Source organism: Pelophylax lessonae (assembly GCF_965119305.1).
Source record: "Pelophylax lessonae genome assembly, chromosome: 1".
In the NCBI taxonomy this organism is placed as follows: Eukaryota; Metazoa; Chordata; class Amphibia; order Anura; family Ranidae; genus Pelophylax; species Pelophylax lessonae.
This window is the reverse complement of record NC_138768.1, coordinates 739,906,876-739,926,926: the sequence shown is the minus strand read 5'-3', so window position 1 is coordinate 739,926,926 and position 20,051 is coordinate 739,906,876. Positions and strand designations below refer to the sequence as shown.

Sequence of the window (20,051 nt, the reverse complement as noted above, 5' to 3'; positions counted from 1 at the left end):
ACTCACCCAGAGGTTCCCCCCCTAGTGAGTAGCTTGCTTTCTGGTTTCTGGCCCCCAAGTGCATTACTTTACATTTTTCTACATTAAACCTCATCTGCCATGTAGTTGCCCATCCCGTTATTTTGTTCAGGTCTGCTTGCAAGATTTCCACATCCTGCATAGAAGATATTGGCATGCCTAGTTTAGTATCATCTGCAAATACCGAGATTGTACTAGATATCCCCTCCTCTAGATCATTTATGAATAAATTAAACAGGATTGGTCCCAGGACAGAACCCTGGGGGACCCCACTTTCCACACCCGCCCAATCCGAGTACTCCCCATTAATCACCACCCTCTGTACTCTCCCCTGGAGCCAGTTCTCTATCCAGGTACTCACCTTATGGTCCATACCTACCTTCCTTAGTTTGTACAGTAAGTGTTTGTGGGGAACGGTGTCAAAGGCCTTTGCAAAGTCCAGATACACCACATCCACAGGCTTACCTTTATCTAGATGGCAGCTCACTTCATCGTAGTAGGTTAATAGATTGGTTTGGCATGAACGATTTTTCATGAATCCATGCTGATTACTACTAATAATACAGTTTTCATTACTAAAGTCTTGTATGTGGTCCCACATGTTTCTGTGTCGCTGTTAAGAGGAATTTCCCCATAAATTTCCTGTACTGGGGACAACCATTTAACAATATGAAGAAATCTCTCCAAAGAAGAGTCTGACAGGAGTTTTAATCCTTCACTGCTCTATACAAAACTAGAAAAAAAAAGTCTATGTTCGATAGGGGAATGCTAGAAGCTCAGTCAGCTTTTTATGGCTATCACTTTAAGAGGCCTGGGTAGCAGTAAAATCCGACAGGGATTTTAATCCTTCCCCATTCTATTCAAAAAACAGAACACAATACTTTTGGGTATAGATAAAAATTGTATTCCTTCACTGCCCAAAGCCAGTTTTTTTTTTTTTGCTGCATACGTAAAAAAAACATTTTAGGCCTGAAGGGTACTTAAAGACATTTTCCAAAAGCAGAGACCCTTGGGAATAAAATGGTGGTAGTTTTAACCACTTCCAAGCAACCCCATGTACATATATACTGCGACAGGGCGTCCCTTTGGCGCAACACCTACCAGTACGTCATCCCCATTTCCATGGCACGCATGAGCAATGCCACCGACTTGCTCCCGCTGTGATTGGACACAGCAGGTCCGGCAGACCCCATTATCACTGGCAGCCAGCGATCGTTCTCGAGAGAGACAGAATGCCGTTCTGTCAGAGAAGGGAAGATGGAGATACTGTGTTTCTTCCCCAGTCAAAGCAACCTCCACAGTTAGCAAGCACTCCCAGGGAACACTTTGTTTGCCCTAGATGTTAACCCCTTCCTTGCCAGTGTAACTAGTAGAGTGACTGCATTTTTTTAGCACTGATCACTGTATTGGTGTCACTGGTCCTCAAAAAGTGTTACTAAAGTCCCGTACACGCGATCAGATTATCGAACGATCTGTCCTCCGTTTTTTGTGGCATGCTAGTCTGATGTGGAGTGAAGAGGTTATTTTCATAGGAATTTTCCTGTACGACAGAATTCTACTCCAGAAGTGATGTCATGTGTTGGATTGCTTTGTATGTGTTCTCTCTAAGCATGCCTAGTCTTGCTCTTAAGATTTTTTTTTCTGTCAAAATCTGTACTAATGAGAGGAAAATCAGATGTTGTATTACGGAGTACGGACAACAAAAATTTTATAGCCTGCACATCAGGATTTTGTCAGCCGAAAAGTCGGAGTTGGCTGTCGAAAGCACCATACTAACAATCCGAAAATCGGCAGATCGTTCGTCAGGACGAATATTCCCTACAGATTTTCTTATCGTGTGTACGGGCCTTTAGTGTCAGATCTGTCCGCCGCAATGTTGAAGTCCCCAAAAAAAAAAAAAAAAAAAATTTGCTAAACGCCGCCATTACTAGTAAAAAAATAAATAAAAAAACTCCATAAAAAATATCCCATAGTTTGTAGACACTAACTTTTGCGCAAACCAATCAATATTACGCTCACTGTGTTTTTTTTTTTTTTTTTTTAGCAAAACTATGTAGCAGAATACATATTGGCCTAAACTGATGAAGATTTTAAATTTTTTATTATTGGATATGGTTTACAGCAGAAAATAAAAAGTAATATTTTTTTCTAAAATTGGCGTTTTTTTTGCTTATAGCGCAAAAAATAGAACCCGCAGGGGTGATCAAATACAACCAAAAGAAAGCTCTGTTTGTGGGGAGAAAAGGACAATTTTATTTGGGTACAGTGTCGCATGACTGCGCAATTGTCAGTTAAAAAATGGCGTATTGTAAAAAATGGCCTGGTCATTAGGGGCTAAACCTTCCAGAGCTGAAGTTGATAATGTTTTATGTCATAAGATGTTAAGTGCAAGGTTTTATTGAGTGCATTTCAGTAACAAATTTACTAAAGTTAAGGGCACTGAAATGCAATATTTTATCCAGTTTTGGTTGATTTTTGATGAGGTTGCAGTGAGTAAATAGATACCCAACAACCCATCTTAAAAAACAGGCTGCTGCATTTGCATGCAAAACACTGTGTAGTGTCCACATGTGATCCTAAATAGAGATGCACCAAAACATATTGGCTGAAAATGGATTTTGCTGATAAGAGAAAAAGTGCCGATAAAGCATTCAATTATGCAGCGATTTTACTGTGCTTATGATTTGTCTTTCATAGGTCACGTGACTCAAAAATTAAATTAAAAACATAACAGGGGTGCGTTATTAATGCTTTCTTGCAGCCTTTTCAATGCATTTCAACGAGGTGGTGCGATTTTTTAACGGACCAAAAATGCAGCAAGCAGAATTTTTAACACAACGGAAGCGCAACTGACCCAATGTATGAAAAAGGCAGGCCAAAAACGGTAAGGTTGGGGAACAAAGGTCTGGGGGACGCTGAAAATCCTCCAGCCAGGGAATGCAGTTGATTCTGACTGCAGCCTCTAATACACAAGGTGAGAAACTCAGTATGGAGTGAAATCCAAGTAAGCAATTTCAGTACATAAAATGAACTGTGCAAGGCTGAAGCTCAGCTTTAACATTTGTGTTCAGACCTAGGTTCAGGTCTGGTTACTGGCCTGCGTTCTCTATGGTGATTTTTGGGCACCATAGTTTTGGGGATATCGCAGGCGCACGCAATTTTAAAACATAGAACGTTAGGCATCTATTTACTCGATGCAACCATTTACTTGATGCAACCTCATTTTTTAAATTTTAACCAAAAAATAGGTATTAAATGCGTAGTTTTGCACTAGAATTAAAATTTGCGTTTCACAGTTGCACAAATATCACGTAAAAAGACAAATATTTACAACTATCACCTTTTTTTCTCTACACGGCCTCTGCTTTCAGAAAATATATAATGTTCTGAGGGTTCCAAAAATTAGGATTTTTACATGTATTCGACAAAGAAAACAATTGCTCCATTCAGACACGGAGCTGCGGCCCGGCCCCGCCCCCTTTCTATTTTTTTATCGGGTCACTGACTGACAGCAGCAGGAGCCAATGGCGCCACAGTACTGTCTCCAGGCCACCCAGTCTCTCGTGCGACATTGCTGGATCTAGGTGGGCCTCAGATGAGTATTATGGGGAATGCATTAGGATAAAAAAAAAAAAAAAAAAAAAAACCTGACTTTACAACCACTTTGAGAGCCGGTTCACACTGGGGCGACCTGGTCGCCTGACAGGTCGCCTGCCATAGAGAAGCTGTGGACCCCTTCTAATAGGAGCGACACAAGTCGCTCCGACTTAGAAAAAGGGTCCGGAGCTTCTTTGGGGCGACCCAGAGCGACCTGCATTGACTTCAATGTTATGAAGTCCGTGCCGGCCGCTCCGAGGTCGCGGTGTGAGCAGCGCGCCGTGACCTGTGAGGTCACCCCGGCAAGTCGGATCACTCTAATGTGAACCGGCTCTAAAGATCACCAGATATAAAAGAAAAAATAAACAAAAAAAAAAAAAAAAAAAAGCTTGTTAACCAAAGCAGATCTTGTGCACATAGCACTTGTCCCCATCTAAATTTGTGCAGAGGTTGCTGAGCTGCGGTGTCTGATAGCAAGCCCCTTCCTCCTGCCTAGCTAGCTGAAAGCACTGATCAATAGATACGGACTTCTGAATGACAGTTCAGGGAGAGATGTAGCATACCAGGCAGAGCAACACTCCTGCATTTTTGTTGTGTTGAGCAGTGCTATCTGCTCACCTTTCCCCTTTAGTTTACAGTTTGCTATTCAGGGAACAGAGAGAGTGGGAATGGTCAGCTTGTATTTTGAATGATTGCAGCTTTAGAAGAGCACCTTCATTCACAAAAATACAAACTGACAACAGCACAAGCCGGGTACTACATTGGATAGCTTTGGACAAGTGTAGTAGCTGGCGTGTGCTGTTAGCTTGCATTTATGTGAATAAAAGCTCTTTTCTCCAGCTGCAATTATTGACAAGGTAAGGCTCACAGTTTCCACTCTCTCTGATCCTCTGAATAGATGTGGACTCTGTGGGGGAGAGTTGCTAAAACTGGAACACTCAGACTGATGCAGCTGTGCATAAAAGCCAATCAGCTTTTAACTTCAGATTGTTCCATTAAGGTTTGACAATAAGGCCTGGTTCACACTGGTGCAACATACACTCTGTGGTTGGGAGCACGTCGCAAATCCATCGCATCCCTTAGTAAAACCACCACCACACAGTACACAAACACTGGTTAGGCACAAATGTAACCCTTTGATCATCCTAGATGTTTAATCCCTTCCCAGGCAGTGCAATTAGTACAGTGACCGTGTATATTTTTAGCACTGATCACTGTATTAGTGTCACTGGTTCCCACAAAGTGTCAGTGTCCGATTGTCAGCTGCAAAATCTCAGTCCCACTAGAAGTCGCTGATCACTGCCATGACTAGTAAAAAAAAAAAACAAACATTTCCAGTATATATCCCATGGTTTGTAGACACTATAACTTTTGCGCAAACCAATCAATATTCGCTTATTGGGATTTTTTTTAACAAAAATATGTAGCAGAATATATATTTGCCTAAATGTAACCACTTCCGCTCCGGAAGAGTTACCTCCCTTCAGAACTAAGCCATTGTTCATGATACGACAGTGCATTACTTTAAATGGCAGTTGTGCGGTTGTACCCAAAAAAAATGTATGTCCTTTTTTCCCCACAAATAAAGCTTTCTTTTGATTGGGGGGGGGGGGGGACACATTTCTTCATCAATTTCTTTACTGTTAGGGCTACAAGATTGTGGAATTCTCTACCACAAGAGGTGGTTTCTGCGGGTAGTATGGTGGCTTTCAAAAGACTCTTAGACTTACATCTCAAGGATCAGAACATTCAGGGATATGTGAGATGATTACAGCCACACACACCTACACAGGTTGAACTGGATGGACTATTGTCTTTATTCAACCTCACCTACTATGTAACTATGTAACTATATATGTAATTTAGGCTACATTGTGTGTTCTACATATTTTTTGTAAAAACAAAAAATCTCAATAAGTGTATTTAATTGGTTTGCACAAAAGTTACAGCATCAACAGGATTTTTTTTTTACTAGCAATGGTGGCAATCAGCGAAATATAGCGGGACTCAGATATTGCAGTGGAGAAAAATCGGACAACAACTGACACTTTTTTGGCAACCAGTGACACAAAGTGATCAGTGCTAAAAAATATGCACTGTCACTGTACTGACACTGGCTGTGAAGGGGATATCAGGAGTGATCAAAGGGTTAACTGTGAGCCTAGCTACTGTTTCAGTGTAGTGGGGGAGGTGCTTTTACTATTGGAAGGCATAGATCGGTGAAACACAGGATCAATGCCTTCTGTACTGACAGAACAGCAATCTGCTTTGTTTACATAGATCAGCGTTTTGCCCCTGTACCGAACGATCAACAGGTGACGATAGACATCGGGTCCGTGGGACTCGCTGATCAGCTCCCACTGCGTAAAATCAGAGGGAGCAAGCTGACCAGGGCATGTGCCAGATACCCGTATGTGCAGGATTATAGCCTCCCTGTAGCAGTAAATCTGCTATGGGGCGGTCAACAAGTGGGTAACTACTTGCCTTCTGGGCACTTTTACCCCCTTCCTGCTCAGGCCATTCAAAGGTGCTGTTGCACTTTAAATGACAATTGCGCGGTCATTGAACAATGTACCTAACAAAATGTTTAGCATTTGTTTGAGACAGATAGAGCTTTTGGTGGTATTTAATCACCACTGGGATTTATTTTTTGTTAAAAAAAAAGGAAAAAGACCAAAAATTTTGAAAAAATTGGGGTTATAAAAATTTGTAAATAAGTAATTTTTCTTCTTCACTGATGTGCGCTGATGAGGCTGCACTGAAGGCGGTACTAATGGGCACCACTGCTGGGCACTGTTGGGGCTGCACTGATTATCTGTGCAGATGTCCCTTGTGAGGAAATGCCGCTGATCGGCTTTTTTTCTCACACGCTGTCAGTAACCGGTGTTGTAAAATTTTGTCGGACCCGTGAAAAAAAAAAAAAAAAAAAAAAAAAAAAAAAAAAAAAAAAAAATCGGACCTCGTCACTTCCGGTGATAGAGCATCACAAAACAGCGGATGGGAGTCGTCTGTGCGCATGCGCAGAAGACATTTTTTCGAGGTTTGGCAAAATTATAACAGAGAGCGGACAGCTGATTGAGAGGAGGCGGGGCTGAGGTGCGACTGAGAACGGAGGACACATATGCAGAGCTGGTGGAGGAGGCGGGACGGAGGTGCGGCCGTGTAATATATGCAGGACTTTAGCGACTCCTTATGTTTTATTATCTTTAGCAATTATCGTATTATTTATCCCTAGGATTTCATTACATTTAGTATTTCTTATTTTGTATTATATAAATACTAAATGTAATGAAATCCTAAGGATAAATAATACGATAATTGCTAAAGATAATAAAACAAGGAGTCGCTAAAGTCCTGCATTTATTACACGGCCGCACCTCCGTCCCGCCTCCTCTCCCGCCTCCTCTATTCAGCTCTGCAGATGACGCGGCGGTGTCTTCCGTCCCACCTCAGCCCCGCCTCCTCTCATTCAGCTGCCCGCTATGTGTTATAAGTTTACCAAACCAAGATAATGTCTTATGCGCATGCGCACTTGAGACTCCTATCACCGGAAGTGACGAGGTCCGATTTTTTCACGGGTCCGAGAAAATTTTAGAACACCGGCATTTTCTTGTTTACATGTGATCAGCTGTGATTGGACACATGGGTAAAGAGCCTCATCATCGGCTCTTTACCAAGATTGGGGCGCGGCGATAGAGGGACGTCGTCATATAACAACATTATCCTAGAACAAGAGAGACACCGCCCGTCCATAATTTGTCAATACGGAGGGCGGGAGGTGGTTAGGGAATGTCATTCATTTTTTTATTTTTATTGTGTAGGTTTTAAAGCAGAAAGTAGAGAATAGTCCCCCCACCCCCAAAATTGTTAGTGTTTTTTGTTTACAAAATGCAGTGGTGATCCAAAACCACCAAAAGCTCTATTTGTGAGAAAAAAAAAATGACAAATTTAGGTAGTGTTGCCTGACCGTGCAACTGTCGGTTAAAATAGCGCAGTGGTTAAGTAGTAAAAAAATAAAACACCCAGTGGTGATTAAATACCACCAGAAGCTCTAATTTTGCGGGGAAAAAAGTGACAAATTTAAATTGCGTACAGTGTTGCGGGACCAAGCAATTCCCAGTAAAGGAGCACAGTGCTGAATAATGAAAAAATGCCTTAGTCATGAAGGGGGTAAAACCTTCTGCAGGTCAAGTGGTTAATGTAGCCCCCCAATCCAGTCCCCCTCTGTGAGAACATGTTGAAGAGAAGAAATGGATACACAGGGTCCTCATTCTGTACGTATGTGCCTGTGTAGCTGTGGGGACCCAGTTTCTGCAATAACCATTTTATTGGAACAAACACCATTTTTTCTGAAACTTCCATGGGATTGTGTTATATATAGGCAGTTTAGCTGGAAGTAGTGCTTAGCTGAGTTTTATGGCTGTGTCTGAACACCAACATCAATATTTTTATGTAACATTCCTTCATCAATGACAACTGCAGTCATTTCAAACTATTTGCAGTGACTCAATTAAAAAAGGTACTACAGAGATAGCAACATTCCACCTGGGAGCTCATATCAGCCAGCATACCTCAGCTAACCAATAAAACAAGCTCCTGTCTGCTTTTTGGATGCTCTTGCGATGAAACACCAAAATGATGAGCACGCATCACAGATACTCATACATTCCTTTTCAAATTGTTTCATAAACTAAGGATCAAACTGGGTGGCGAACATCTTCCTAACAGGTTACCACGTGATTGAAGTAAATGTAGATCCATTACTCCAAGAGCAAAATCAGTAAGTAATACAGCACATTTTATCTGTCAAATTATGCATTCTATCAGATCAGAGATATAGCCTATAAATAATGTATATAAGAGATAGATTTGGGATAAAAACAATCAATATTCCCACTGAGAACAACACCACCCCTCTCAAATCCTGCAAAACAAACCAATATGATTGACAGCACAGACAAGTATGGTGAGCCAGAACACATGCAAGGTGGGGGGGAAGAGGGAATTACAGACAAGGTTCTGAGCTGAAGTGACGCTGGCACTAGTTCAAGGTAAAAAAAGAAATTAGAATACAGAATCTTTTTACTAAAGCTTACAGAAAAGTGTCCGCAGTGTGTCCCTAAGGGCCCTTTCACACGGTCAGTTTTGCAGGTGGACCTGATCAGACCCTCCAGTCTTGCCTATGGATCAGCGGTTGTCAATGGACACATTTCCATTGACACCAACCGACATCCGATCCTGTCCACTAAAAACAGACGGATAGGGATCCCCATTCGTCTGGTAAATCAGATCACAGTTGGGTGTAAAAGGACAGGTAGGCCATTTACATCTGACCACTCAGAGGAGAGCGGGCTGTGTCTGTTCTGCATAAGTGGAGCGGACACAGATCATCCAAGGAAACCTGCCCTGGGTGCAAGTGGCCAAGCAGTCATTTTTTGTCTTTGCTGACATTTTGGTAATAATTCTCTTTTTAGAAGTGATAAAGAATACAAGCTGAGCATCCAGTCCTGACCTCACATTGCCTGGTCATAGACTCCTGCTATTACTGGGTCTGGTCCAGCCATCGGCAGGATAAGTTACTTTTTGACATACAGGACAGCAAGGAGGAGGGGATGGGAAAAGAGCATTACCTTATACGTTAGATTGGCTTTAACATTGGGGGTCTTCTTTAGGCCCTCATTCACAAAACTTTAAGAATAGGGATCTTTTTTTTTTTTGACTTGGGTAGAAATAACAGTCACTGGAAAAAAAAAAAAAAAAAAAGGGATTCTTATCCTGGTGTGTTAATGTTAAAGAGGAAGTAAACCCTCCTCTGCAAGTTGTACCTATAGGTAAGCCTATGATAAGGCTTACCTATAGGTACTGTAAATATCTCCTAAACATGTACGGTTTAGGAGATATTTACCTTACATGCAGCCAGCGACATCACTGGCACATGCGCTCTGAAGGAACGGCCGCTCGCGCGCGTGCATGGGAGTGACGTCACCGCGGCTCCGGCCTATCAGATGGGCGGATGCCGCGATCCCGGAAGACGGGCAACTGGACATGTCGCCCGTCAGAGGTAAGCAGGCGGCACGGCGGGGGCTCGTTCTAAGGTAAGTATTTCATAATGAGCTAGTATGCGATGCATACTAGCTCATTATGTGTTTCTCTTGCAGGGTGAAAAAAAAAATGTGGGTTTACAACCTCTTTAAATAATAAGCCTTTAATGTGCCAATAAAAAATAAATTTATGGCACAGAAATATACAATGGTGGGCTTATATAATGTGTGAGATGTTGCTGTGAAAATGCTGGAATAGTATGAAAGGCAATGTAAAAGTATTTAAAACCAAATGTCCTATTAAAAAAAGTTAGACATACCGATAACTCCTTTTCTGAGAGTCTTCCAGGACAGGGCTACTCCTACCAGGACAGGAAACACGTTAACCCCACCAGATAAAAAGCAGACCTCTAGCCGCCGCCCCCCCCCCCCCTTTAGTATTTTTCGAGAACCGTAGGACGTCCCTGCAAAACATATGCATAATACATATACAAGACATCAGGGGGTGGGAATCCGGCTGTCCTGAAGACTCTCAGAAAAGAAGTTACCGGTAGGTCTAACTCAGCTTTTTTCAAGTTGTCTTCCAGGACAGCCCATGAGACGATGAGCCAGAACTTACCAGTCTAGGGGAGGGACCACTGCCTGTAGAACCTTTCGACCAAACACCTGCTCCTGGGAAGAGAGGTGGTCCAGGCGATAATGTTTAACAAAGGTCGAAAAATTAGACCAGGTGGCCGCCTTACATATTTGTTCTGGTGAGGTTCCAGCCCTTTCAGCCCAGGACGCGAGCAAGACTCTTGTTGAATGTGCATTGACAAATGGAGGAGAAACTTTCCTAACGCTATAGGCTTCAGCAATTGTCTGCTTTATCCACCTGGCTATGGTGGCCTTAGAGGCTCCATTGCCCTTGTGTGTCCCAGAAAAAAATAAAGCTTCAGATTTACTAAAAGGTTTTGGTAACCTCTAGGTATGCGAGAACTCTTCCGACATCCAAAAACCTAATATTCCTCTTACTAATTTTAAGGAAAATTACAAAAGGTTGGTAGCACAACATCCTGTGATCTATGAAAGGAAGTGGCTACCTTTGGCAAAAACCCCGGGTCAGTTTTTAACAACACTCCATCATCCAAAATTGTCAGGAAATGCTCCCTAATTGAGAGAGCCTACAATTCGCTGACCCTGTGAGCTGACGTAACTGCAACGAGGAATTTAGTTTTCAGTGTGAGCAATTTCACTGACAAATCCCTCAGGGGCTCGAAAGGAACAGTCACTAAAGCTCGAAGTACAAGGGACAGGTTCCAAGAATGATATGCTTTGACAACCATTGGTTTTAACCTAGCAATTGCCTTGAAAAACCTTGTTAGGACAGGCTTTTCCAAAAGGGAGTACTGGAGGAACACACTTATGGACACTGCCTGAATCTTTAAAGTACTAAGGGATAGACCCTTGTCGGCACCCTCCAGAAAAAAATCCAGAATAGATGGAATCTTCGCTTTTCAGACAACCAAGAGTTACATTTCTTCCAAAATTTGTAGTATATAGCTCTTGTGACAGGCTTCCGGGAATTAACTAGGGTCTTCACAACCTTGTCCGCGAACCCATGGGAGCTTTGTATCTGCTCTTTAGATACTTACCTGTTAAGTTTAATTATGCCACCTGAGGAAGAGATACCGGACCCTGAGACAACAAGTCCTGTCTCATAGGGAGAGTCACTGGAGGTTTCGAAGCTAGGGCCTGCAGGCGTAAAAATCATGGCCTTTTGGGCCAAAAGTGGGCTATGAGGATCAAACTGGTGTTTTCCAGAACAAACTTCAGGGATTATTCTGATAGGAGGCGTAGCAGAGGCTGAATGACCAGGGATTCGCATAAGCATCAATCCCCAGAGACTGATCTTCTGGATTCAGGGAAAATAATCTGTTTTGTTGTTTGTTTGGGCTGTAAAAAGCAGATGGGAACCCCATCTGCTGGCAATTTGCACAAAGATTTCCAGGTTAAGGGACCAACTGTCCCGACACACCTTGTAGTGGCTTAGGTAATCTGCCAAAGAAACCTGAGTCCCTTTCAGATGAAGTGCTGAAATGGAGGCTAGATTCACCTCGGCCCAAGATAGAATCTTTTGGGCTGTGAATTGCCCGCTGGATGATGTCACTGCGACCAGAAACTAGGCTATGTCACTTCCTTTGGGCCAGCGTGGAAGGCCCCCTTCCCCCCTGCTCGGCCAGCCACGCTGCCGGCAAGGACGCCGCCATCCTATAAGAACTTTTCTTAACCTAATATCCAAGGTAGAGTGACAACATCTGACAGACTTCCAGTCAGATGACTTTGCCTTGGCTAAGATAAGGTCATCAGCCTGCTGCAGCCAGGAGAAGGTGTTCTCAGAGCCCGTTCACACACCATTTTAGCATGCAAGCCAGAGCCAGCTTTGACTGGCAGTGGTTCCAGCACATCACATTGTGTACTTTTTTCCCCAGTTATTGGAGTATACAAAGTTACATTCCATTCAAGTCTCCGCACTGTAGTGTCATTTGATGCAGCATGTCTGCATTTTTTCACACTTCAAATCACACCAGTGTTAGGGCACAACTGATTTCAACGTGCCCTTGCATTGAACGTGCGCAAAAAAAAAAAAAAAAAAAGTCACTACAGTGTGAATGGCCCTTAGGGCTGGTTCACATAATTTGTAGTGTGTGCATGCATTTTCCTGTGCCACACAAACGCACTGCTCTCTGCAGACACATTCAGGTGCCATTAATTCTTAAAGGCAGCCTCATGCATCTAGTAGATGTGGGTACATTCGCAGCCACCAAACGCAGCATCATGCGGTCTGGTGCAACGCAATTTTAAGAATCGCACCTGCAGCACTCTTGCCGTGTCCCCGTGCTTTTGGTAATCTTTTGAAATTACCAGGCTGTACAAAACACACAAAAAAAAAACGTACATGCCCGCATGCACCTTTATGGCACCTTTCTTTTAGCAAGTCACAACATAAGGCTAGGTTCACATTATTGCAGGTTGGGAACTCATGTCACCGATCTGCAGGTAAATACACTGCAATTTAGCAGAAGAGCCTACCTGCAGAACACAGATCGCACAGATCTGAACGGAGCCCAAGTGGCTGCAGCAGGGGGCTGATCCAAATTCAGACATTTGTGAACAAAGTTGCTTGAATTTTTACGGTTGTCAACTCAGTCCAGGAAGACGACGCTGGTCATGAATGACACCACAACACAGATGATTCTATCCTTCTGGGGAGAAAGGAAGCTGAAGGCATTGTCAGGAGTCTGGTGATCGTGAGAAGACATACTTGTGCGTTTTACACATTTCACTCACACTTGTAGCAGCCCATGCTGCCCCTCTGAAAAGTAACCAGCAGTGGATTGTGTTTCAAAATGCAGCTGACAGGCAGCTTGGAGGCAATATCTTACCTCGTTGATGCCCCTGAAAATCCCAAACAAGAACTGCTTGCATTACATGCAGTTGCCACAGTCTATTATTTACTCGAAATAGTCGTGCTCAGCGGCGTTACTGCCTGCTTAACAAGATAAGGGGTATATGTTTTCCTAACACAAAAAAAAAAAGCCTTGTGGCATGTAAACCCCGTCTGGTTGCCGTTGCAGCTTAAGGGTGAGGTTGCAGAGGTAGTAAAACTCTGGTTGAGCTGAGCGCTTACCTGCCCTGAACCGCTACCCCTGTAGCTGCAGAGGCTAGGGGTGCAACATGCTACGGCTGCAAAGCTTTGTGGCTAGAAGAATACCCCCGGCATTTCGGTGAGCGTAGCACCAGCCGAATGCGACCGATTGTAAAATCCAAATCTGCATGGCCATAGTGTACCTGTCGCGTCGATGATGGAAAACCACAGCTGCTTGCAGTGCTTACAGGGCTGGAGGAGATGTAGGGAGTTCCGGGACCCTGTAAACCAGCTTGCAGCGCACGAGTATAGGGCAGAGGTGACGTCAGCTCGGGAGCGGACCGCTGCAGAAACTGGCTACACGCTCAGAGCTTGCAAACTCCTCCTACATCTCCTCGAGCCCTGTGAGCACAGCAAGCGGCCATGGTTTTCCATCATGGTGGATCTTGCGGGACGGCGACACTATGATCGCACAGATTTGGATTCAATATATTCTTTTAATATGCAAGTTATTTTTTGATATACAGTTTGCCCATTGCTGCGCTTAGATGGTGCTTCCCTGTCTTTCTATACGGCTTCATTACACAGCTGGCTTCTCACTCTGGGCATAGCAGCCACCAGTGCTGGACTTTATGGACTACTATTATTGTACTTTTTAGGACTGTTTCAGGGACTGATCTCCGTATGGGATTATCTCCCATTATTCTGTGTGAACCCAGGTTTGTCAGTGACTTCAGCCTGGGTTCACACTGATGCAGTGCAGGAAAACCGCACCACATTTCTGTTCAATTCACATGCTATTCTTTGCAGTGCGATTTGAGTCCATTCATTTTGTATGGGCACAAATCACACCACACAGTAGAGCTACACAATTGTTAAAAAAAAAAAATCACAATCTCAATTCAAAGCCCCAGACGATTTTTGGATCGGCAGCTCCTGCCGCCGGCCATTCGTTCTAAGGGAAACAAGCAATGAAGCCTTTCGGCTTCAAAGCTGGTTCCCTACTGCACGTGTACGTAGTGCATTCTAATTGGCTCGATGGTAGGGGAAGGAAAAGGGGGACGGAACTTCCGAGGGACAGCGCGTGAGGAAGGGTACACGTCAGGTACCCTTTCCCCCTCCCCCCTGAAAGGTGCCAAATGTGGCACAGGGGATAGGAAGCAGATGAGTGGAAGTTCCACTTTTTGGTGGAACTCCACTTTAAAACACTAAGCCTTTTCCTGACGCTTGCTGCTTAAAGCGGTTGTATACTGACGAAAAAAAAAAAAAAAAACCCTGCAAGACAAAGGCATAATGAGCTAGTATGCATCGCATACTAGCTCATTATGAACTACTTACCTTAAAACGAAGCCCGGACACGGACGCCCGGACACGGACGCCCGGACACCGCTGTGGGAGCTGTCATGCTCCCTTGGCGTCTCTTCCCGGTTCGGCAGCTCCGACGCTGTGAGTGGCCTGAGCAGCGATGACGTCACTTTCCGGAAAGGAACTCTGAAGGTCCGCCGGACCTTCAGAGCGCATGCGGCTGCATGCAGGGCAAATATCTCCTAAACCGTGCAGGTTTAGGAGATATTAATTGTACCTACAGGTAAGCTTTATTATAGGCTTACCTGTAGGTAAAATTAAAAAAAAAAAAAAAGTGAGTATACTACCGCTTTAAGTTAAAATCAGTTTTATTTGCTAGAAAATTACTTAGAACCTCCAAACACACACATAATATATATATTTTTTTTTTTTTTTTTGCAGAGACCCTAGAGAATAAAATGGCAGCTGTTGCAATATTTTATATCACACTGTATTTGCGCAGCGATCTTTCAAATGCAGTTTTTTGGGAAAAAATAACAAAAAAATAAACAGTAAAGTTAGCCCAATTTTTTTGTGGAAAGTGAAAGGTGATGTTACCCTGAGAATCGTGATCTTTATTCTAAGCAAAAAAAAATCTTGCATTCTCATTTTATCCAGAATTGTGCAGCTCTACCACACAGTGGTGTACGTTTAGCTAATACAGACATGAAGGGACAGATGTCCTCATAATCGGAGTTCCTTATAATGCCTGGTCATACTCCTTTGTTGGTGAGAAGACAGTGACAAGGATGGCTTGGAGTTTATATGGATATCATTGCTGATTATGACCCCCTATAATTAAGGGGTCATATCCTTCTGGTAAGGAGTATCTTAATAGAGCACTGGGTGAAGGTGTTGAGGTGAAGGTTTTCCATCACTCCTATCAAGTCCACGCTTTTTACATTGCTGCGATTAATTATTAATCACTTTGATTCAAGCACTTCAAGGACTTTATTTATTTAAATGTTATAAGCTGGCTTATTGCTTTTATCCATTGTTGTAGTTGTAGCTATAAATGGTTTTAGCAATTTTAGATTTTATATCAGCTTTTATATTTATGCAAATAAGCACTTTTTAGTGAATATTATTGTTGCGCGCAATATCCATTCCCATTTCACGTTTAGTAAACTGAGATACAGTGGGTACGGAAAGTATTCAGACCCCCTTAAATTTTTCACTCTTTGTTATATTGCAGCCATTTGCTAAAATCATTTAAGTTCATTCTTCTTCCTCATGAATGTACACATAGCACCCCATACTGACAGAAAAACACAGAATTGTTGACATTGTTGCACATTTATTAAAAAAGAAAAACTGAAATATCACATGGTCCTAAGTATTCAGACCCTTTGCTCAGTATTTAGTAGAAGCCCCCTTTTGATCTAATACAGCCAGAAGTCTTTTTGGGAAAGATGCAACAAGTCTTTCACGCCTGGATTTGGGGATCCTCTGCCATTCCTCCTTGCAGATCCTCTCCAGTTCTGTCAGGTTGGATGGTAAACGTTGGTGGACAGCCATTTATAGGTCTCCAGAGATGCTCAATTGGGTTTAAGTCAGGGCTCTGGCTGGGCCATTCAAGAACAGTCACGGAATTGTTGTGAAGCCACTCCTTCGTTATTTTAGCTGTGTGCTTAGGGTCATTGTCTTGTTGGAAGGTAAACCTTCGGCCCAGTCTGAGGTCCAGAGCACTCTGGAGAAGGTTTTTGTCCAGGATATCCCTGTACTTGGCCGCATTCATCTTTCCCTCGATTGCAAACAGTCGTCCTGTCCCTGCAGCTGAAAAACACCCCCACAGCATGATGCTGCCACCACCATGCTTCACTGTTGGGACTGTATTGGACAGGTGATGAGCAGTGCCTGGTTTTCTCCACACATACCGCTTAGAATTAAGGCCAAAAAGTTCTATTTTGGTCTCATCAGACCAGAGAATCTTATTTCTCACCATCTTGGAGTCCTTCAGGTGTTTTTTAGCAAACTCCATGCGTCTTACACTGAGGAGAGGCTTCCGTCGGGCCACTCTGCCATAAAGCCCGACTGGTGGAGGGCTGCAGTGATGGTTGACTTTCTACAACTTTCTCCCATCTCCTGACTGCATCTCTGGAGCTCAGCCACAGTGATCTTTGGGTTCTTCTTTACCTCTCTCACCAAGGCTCTTCTCCCCCGATAGCTCAGTTTGGCCGGACGGCCAGCTCTAGGAAGGGTTCTGGTCGTCCCAAACGTCTTCCATTTGAGGATTATGGAGGCCACTGTGCTCTTAGGAACCTTAAGTGCAGCAGAAATCTTTTTGTAACCTTGGCCAGATCTGTGCCTTGCCACAATTCTGTCTCTGAGCTCTTCAGGCAGTTCCTTTGACCTCATGATTCTCATTTGCTCTGACATGCATTGTGATCTGGAAGGTTTTATATAGACAGGTGTGTGGCTTTCCTAATAAAGTCCAATCAGTATAATCAAACACAGCTGGACTCAAATGAAGGTGTAGAACCATCTCAAGGATGATCAGAAGAAATGGAAAGCACCTGAGTTAAATATATGAGTGTCACAGCAAAGGGTCTGAATACTTAGGACCATGTGATATTTCAGTTTTTCTTTTTTAATAAATCTGCAACAATGTCAACAATTCTGTGTTTTTCTGTCAGTATGGGGTGCTATGTGTACATTCATGAGGAAGAAGAATGAACTTAAATGATTTTAGCAAATGGCTGCAATATAACAAAGAGTGAAAAATTTAAGGGGGTCTGAATACTTTCCGTACCCACTGTAAGCCGAGATCTGGATGATCACAGCTTGTCATAGAGCATTGCCGGTTTAAATTACTGAGAAGAGCAGTGGAGAACATAGTCTTCTCTTCTCATCTCAGCACACAAACGGCTTGCATTCACTGCAACAGAAACGGCCAGTTTAGTAACACATGATGTCACCTTATCACTGTGCTTCTCTTTGAAGATCTCCTCTTCCTGCTTCTCCAGCTCAGAGGTGGAGAATCAGGGGGAGAAGCTGTGTGATAAGAGGAAAAATACTTCTTTCTTCCTATATATCAGCACCAGTGGGTTCAAAATGAATGTATGTATATACACACACATACACATACACTGGTGTGTGTGTATATGTATATATGAGTTATTTTAAACTTTAGTTTCACTTTTTAAACTTAGGGGCGGCTGTAATCTCACAATATCTCGTGAGATTACAGGCAGTCCACCCAGTTATACACAGATCTCAGCAGTTCTCAGAGAAAAAAATTCTCCTCTGATCACCCTGTGAGAAGTGGAGTTCTCCGCCTTCTAAACTGGGTGCCAGAGGAGATATTTTTTCTCTGAGAACTGCTGAGAAGTGAACTGAGAGAAAACTTCTCAGTTTACTAAACGTACACCAGTATCCATATCGGTACTCACGGTTAAACAGGTATTGCCGCATCCCTTGCAGGAACCTGCAACACAGAGATGTGAACTGAGCCTAAATGGCATTTTGTGCTGTGTTACCCCCTTCCCTCCTCCACCAATGGAGAAAGTATGTTGTAACAAAAATAAAAGGAAGAAATATGTGCTGCGAAGCAGCCCTTCCACTTTTCTCACCTAGGCCAGACATTCTCCTCACCTCCTGCATGGCTCAGGTCCAGAGAGAGCCCTGTGGCACATCTGGGCATGCGCCAGTTTCTTGGTTACCTGTGCATGCATGAGGTTTCCACACACGTGCAAAGACTGGCATCAAGGGAGTCCAAAACCTTTGCCGTCTTAGCGCATGCACAGAAACCCCTCTGCACACATGCGGATGCACCAACGGCTCTTTCAGGACTAAAAGTCTGAGCTTGGCACATATAGTAATAGCGGCACCAGGAGAGGTGAGCCTGAAGTTCCACTTTGTTATTTAGAAATATACAATGGAAGTTCCTCAGTCACATTGCTGCCAGGAGTCAGAAATATCACAACTCAGACTCAGTCTGCTGCATGGTAACCAATCAGCTTCTCTCTTTCATTTTCAAACCTTAGCTGAACAAGCTGAAGATAAAAGCTGATTGGTTGCCAGGCACAGCTGGCCCATGGTTGATAAATAGCCCCCCATGCCAGGTATACAGAAACACAGCCAGACCCCCCTCCTCCTGTTATCAGACACCCCCTCTCCCCCGCCTTACACTGTGACGTGCCCGCATCCTCGGACCACCACCGGGTCAGGAGAATACTTGAGAAGCTGCTCCTCCAGGGCCCGCTCTTCATCTTCTTCCTCCTCTTCATAAATCTCATCAAAGTCCGCCATTCTCGCTCCTCTCCTCCGCCGGGCGCACACCGGGATGCGCCGCAGCCACCTCCACCCCTCCTCTTCCCGGCTGCTGCAATCACCAGGAACCTGAGGCCACCATACCCGGCCGCTGCGCCCTGACGTCACGACGTCCGTTACGTCGCCAAATCCGTGAGCTGCCGCCGATGCCGCAATAGGTTCTTTTTTTTTTGTTTGCTTTCTAAACTTTATTGTTCCATTAACAACCACTAGGCATAGCCGTAGCCGAGCTTGTATTAGTGTATGCGGCTGATTTTAGGACGTAGTAAATGTGTGTGGACAGAGAGACCATTGTCTTTATCTCAATCTATGCTCACTAAACAGTGTGTGGAGAGGAAAAGGCTTTTTTTATTTATTTTACAAGCATGTTTAGGGCCCACACCAGGATCAGTGCGTCCAATGTGTCGTTTTTCATGGACATTTGGATGCATTTGATGCGCGTTTTTATGTGCGTTTAAATGCAGTTGATGCGCGTTTTTATGTGCGTTTAGATGCAGTTGATGCGCGTTTTTATGTGCGTTTAGATGCAGTTGATGCGCGTTTTTATGTGCGTTTAGATGCAGTTGATGTGCGTTTTTATGTGCGTTTACATGCAGTTGATGCACATTTATATGTGCGTTTACATGCAGTTGATGTGCGTTTTTATGTGCGTTTACATGCAGTCGATGCACATTTTTATGTGCGTTTACATGCAGTTGATGCATGTTTTTATGTGCTTTTACATGCATTTGATGCATTTGATGCACGTTTTTATGTGCGTTTACATGCAGTTGATGCGCATTTTTATGTGCGTTTACATGCAGTTGATGTGCGTTTACATGCAGTCAATGCGCATTTTTATGTGCGTTTACATGCAGTCGATGCACGTTTTTATGTGCGTTTACATGCATTTGATGCTCTTTTTATGCAGTTGATGCACGTTTGTATGTGATTTTACATGCAGTTGATGTGCATTTTTTCCTCCACGTTTGTCCTGTGAGATGATTTCTTCTTTGAGCTTTTATGTGCACTGCGATGCAATGCTGTGCGTTTGCACATGTTTTCAGTGTGGAAAAATGCAACTCGCTGTACTTTAGGATAACCTGCATTTTAGACTGTATGCCAAGGTGGGGGGCAAATTCAATTTCATTGTGAGCAGCATCAGCATTATG

The 20,051-nt window shown here is 43.5% G+C and overlaps 1 protein-coding gene across 1 annotated transcript in view; it reads right to left on the bottom strand.

Annotated features, from left to right (window-relative positions):
- CHIC2 (cysteine rich hydrophobic domain 2) overlaps nucleotides 1–19,014 on the bottom strand; it is a 55,038-nt gene extending 36,024 nt beyond the window's left edge. Inside the window, exon 1 of the mRNA XM_082256772.1 lies at nucleotides 18,758–19,014. Within this exon, the coding sequence (XP_082112898.1) occupies nucleotides 18,758–18,879 (122 nt within the window). The 5' untranslated portion in view covers nucleotides 18,880–19,014. The remainder of the gene's footprint in view (nucleotides 1–18,757) is intronic.
- Nucleotides 19,015–20,051: the final 1,037 nt, after the last annotated feature.